This window comes from Corvus brachyrhynchos, unplaced genomic scaffold (genome assembly GCF_000691975.1).
Source record: "Corvus brachyrhynchos isolate BGI_N302 unplaced genomic scaffold, ASM69197v1 scaffold183, whole genome shotgun sequence".
In the NCBI taxonomy this organism is placed as follows: Eukaryota; Metazoa; Chordata; class Aves; order Passeriformes; family Corvidae; genus Corvus; species Corvus brachyrhynchos.
In genome coordinates this window covers 92,721-95,949 of record NW_008236926.1, presented here as the reverse complement: position 1 = coordinate 95,949, position 3,229 = coordinate 92,721, and the positions used below count along the sequence as shown (strand labels likewise).

The window sequence follows — 3,229 nt, the reverse complement described above, 5'->3', positions numbered from 1 at the left end:
GTCCTTCCAAGCTCTTGATGAGTGGAAAGGACTCCACTACTAAAGAAGTAGTAAAGTAGGTATGTTTATTCCAGCGCTGGGACGCACGGGGGATAGCTCCTCCAAAATCATGCGTGCCGACAGCTGCATTCAGCTCGGTATTTATCGGGTTACAAGTTCTATATTCATAATACGTTTATACATATTCATCACCTAGCCCCACCCAGCCTCACTTCGTATTATAATGAACCCAAAAGTCATTTACATCCGCGTTGCGGATGTGGTGGTTTTGGTAGGGGTCTTCCGAGGGTCTTTTTGATGAAGTCAGGAGTCTTCCTCATCCTGAACTTTTCGCCTTTCTTCCCTGTGCATGCTCTTTTATACCCCTGGCCTGGGTTTAAGCTTCGAGACTGGTTTGAGCTAGTTTTGGGTTGAGCGCAGGATGTCTGTCTGAGACTCCCCCTGGTCTTATCAGTGGTCTCTTATCTTTTCTTCCTGCTCTGGTATGCTGACCAAGCTAGATGCATTGTTCCTAACAAACTAATTCTTTGCTTCCCATCCCCCTGATTCACTCTGAGCTGCCCTCCTGGGTGCAAATCTGTGCCAGAGCCTCTCGGCGCCCCCTGAATGTCCCCCGGGGAAGTGCAGAGATGCCACAGCTGAGGAAATGCTGCTGGGTTTGCCAAGGGCAGCGTGAGTGTCCCTGGCAGAAGGGGGTGCTGAGCCCTTGCTCAGAGACCTTTAGAGAGGGTGAGACATTCAGGGATGCCTCTGCTCTGGGCAGGCTCTGGTTTATCCCAGGGTGAGCCGGGAGTGTGATTGTGCTCTGATTGCAGCCAAATGGGCAAGCCCAGGGCAGTTGGGAACAAGCCCATGCAGCCCCTCAGCTTGCCCTGAGCCACAGGGAATCCTTTGCCTCTCACCTCTCTCAGTGGCAAACGTGGAGTGCAGCAGAAATGCTGGGGATTTCTGATCTCAGAGAACTAGGAATGATCTGTGGGTAGGAAAAATTCCCCACATCTCCTCCCTGCTATCCATGTCCTGTAGACCTGGGAGTGCAGATGGTAACAAGGCTGTCTGCCTTAGGAGTGATTCCACTGACTATCCTGACTCTCCAGCCTTGTCCCTCTGCCACATGGCCACAAACCCAGGGCAGCGGGGCAGGGATGGCTCCTCGAGAGCCCCCACGCTCAGGCCTGGCTGCTCCTGGCACACTCAGACAGCACAAGGGGAGCTCAGGCAGGGAACTGGGTGAAGGTTTTCCCAGAGCAGGAACAAGGGTGGGGCAGTCCCAGCGGGACAGTGTGCAGGGAATGGCACAGGTTTGGCTCCAAGCAGCCTGTCCTGACTTGTCACTGGCCTTTCTCCATGAACAGGTGCCCATGGCCAGACACAGCAATGTCCAACAGCAGCTCCATCAGCCCCTTCCTCCTGCTGCCATCTGCAGCTCCTGCACTTCTGCCTCTTCCTGGGCATCTCCCTGGCTGCCCTCCTGGGCAACGGCCTCATCATCAGCGCCGGAGCCTGCGGCCAGCACCTGCACAGCCCCATGTTCTTCTTCCTGCTCAGCCTGGCCCTCACCGACCTGGGCTCCAGCTGCACCACTGTCCCCAAAGCCATGCACAATTCCCTCTGGGGCACCAGGCACATCTCCTACACAGCATGTGCTGCTCAGGTTTTCCTCTTTGTCTTTTTCGTTTCAGCAGAGCTTGCCCTCCTGACATGCTACGACCACTACGTGTCCATCTGCAAAGCCCTGCACTACGGGACCCTCCTGGGCAGCAGAGCGTGTGCCCACAGGCTACGTGTCCATCTGCAAAGCCCTGCACTACGGGACCCTCCTGGGCAGCAGAGCTTGTGCCCACATGGCAGCAGCTGCCTGGGCCAGTGCCTTTCTCTACGCTCTCATGCACACGGCCAATACATTTTCCCTGCCCCTGTGCCAGGGCAATGCCCTGGGCCAGTTCTTCTGTGAAATCCCACACATCCTCAAGCTCTCTTGCTCTAAATCTGACCTCAGGGAACTTGGGCTCCTTGCTGTTAGTGCAGGGTTAGCCAGCATGTCAGCCCAAGCATTACTTTCTGTTATGAAACCTGGCAATTTAGTGCAGCTTCAGGTATGCAAAATGAATGCACCCGAGGCTGAGTATTAATCAGTGGCCAAATTCAAAGCTACCTGAGATCCACTCAATAAACCTGTCGAACAGAAACAGCGTACTGAACTTCCTGCAGCACTCATTGTGCTTCAGGAGTCAATTTCCAAGGTGAATTCAACTCGGGGTCCCCCTTTTAAAATTCCAAAAAGTGAGGATAGCTGTGCTGTGGTTAGCCCTGAAGTGATACCCAGCAACTTCTGAGCATCATTCAAAGCCTTAATAGAAGCTGAGAATTGCACCTCTTAATGTTGCATTCTAATCCAGAATTCTGACTCCTAAGTATTTCCAAGGAGATGTATCTGCATCTTTCCTTGGAACTCTGGAAGCATTGAAAAAACAGGAAGCTGCACTAGATAAAGCCATAGCAAACATGGTGAAATAGGAGGGACTAAAGACTGAAAAAAAGCCCGCAAAGGGGATGGCTGGAGAGCCTGTCCACCTCAATAAATCCAACAAAGGTCTAACAAAGCAGCCAAAGCAGTGTTCATGGTTCAAAAGGAGAGGCCCTGAAAGTTCTCAGTGACTACGAGAAGCCACAACTTTCTCCAATTCAGATAGAGATGAATACTCACAAGAAGAATCCTTACAGCATGACTGGAGTCTAAGATGCCTATTGCAGCTGTGTAAAATCCACCCTGGCTGAATCCCAGGTGCTCCAAGGTAGTACAGCAGGCCTGTGTCAGGGGAGCTATGCCCTGGGGAAACATTTGACTCCCCTTTGCACTCCTGGTCAAATTCCCTAAACATATTAGAGGTTGACCATTAGCATGAAATACAGACTGGCAGTATTCTGCAACATGACCCATCCTGCCGCATCTTCTGCAGAGAATAACCCTGTTCTCTGTGTTTCTCTGCTTTCTAATTTGATTTGGAATACTCTTAACACTAGGCCTCTTTTGTCCTAAATGTTTCCAATCAAAACATTCAGGTTTATCCATCTGACCTGAATTGAAAAAAACCTGTTGCACAGGAAAAACCTGGACCCTCCCATCTGTGTTATTATCACTACTTTGTTTCATTGTTGCATTGCATTTGTGGGCTCGCTTCTTGCACTTAGGCTCTGTTACACAATCCTGCCGCGAAGCAAGTGTTAG

At 51.3% G+C, this 3,229-nt stretch overlaps 1 protein-coding gene across 1 annotated transcript in view; it reads left to right on the top strand.

The window, feature by feature from the left end:
* The first annotated feature begins 565 nt into the window (after positions 1-565).
* LOC103611597 (olfactory receptor 14J1) overlaps positions 566-3,229 on the top strand; it is a 3,262-nt gene continuing 598 nt past the window's right edge. The window contains 3 exon segments of the mRNA XM_017728270.1: positions 566-1,415; positions 1,417-1,767; positions 1,832-2,096. Coding sequence (XP_017583759.1) covers positions 1,348-1,415; positions 1,417-1,767; positions 1,832-2,096 — 684 coding nt within the window. The 5' untranslated portion in view covers positions 566-1,347.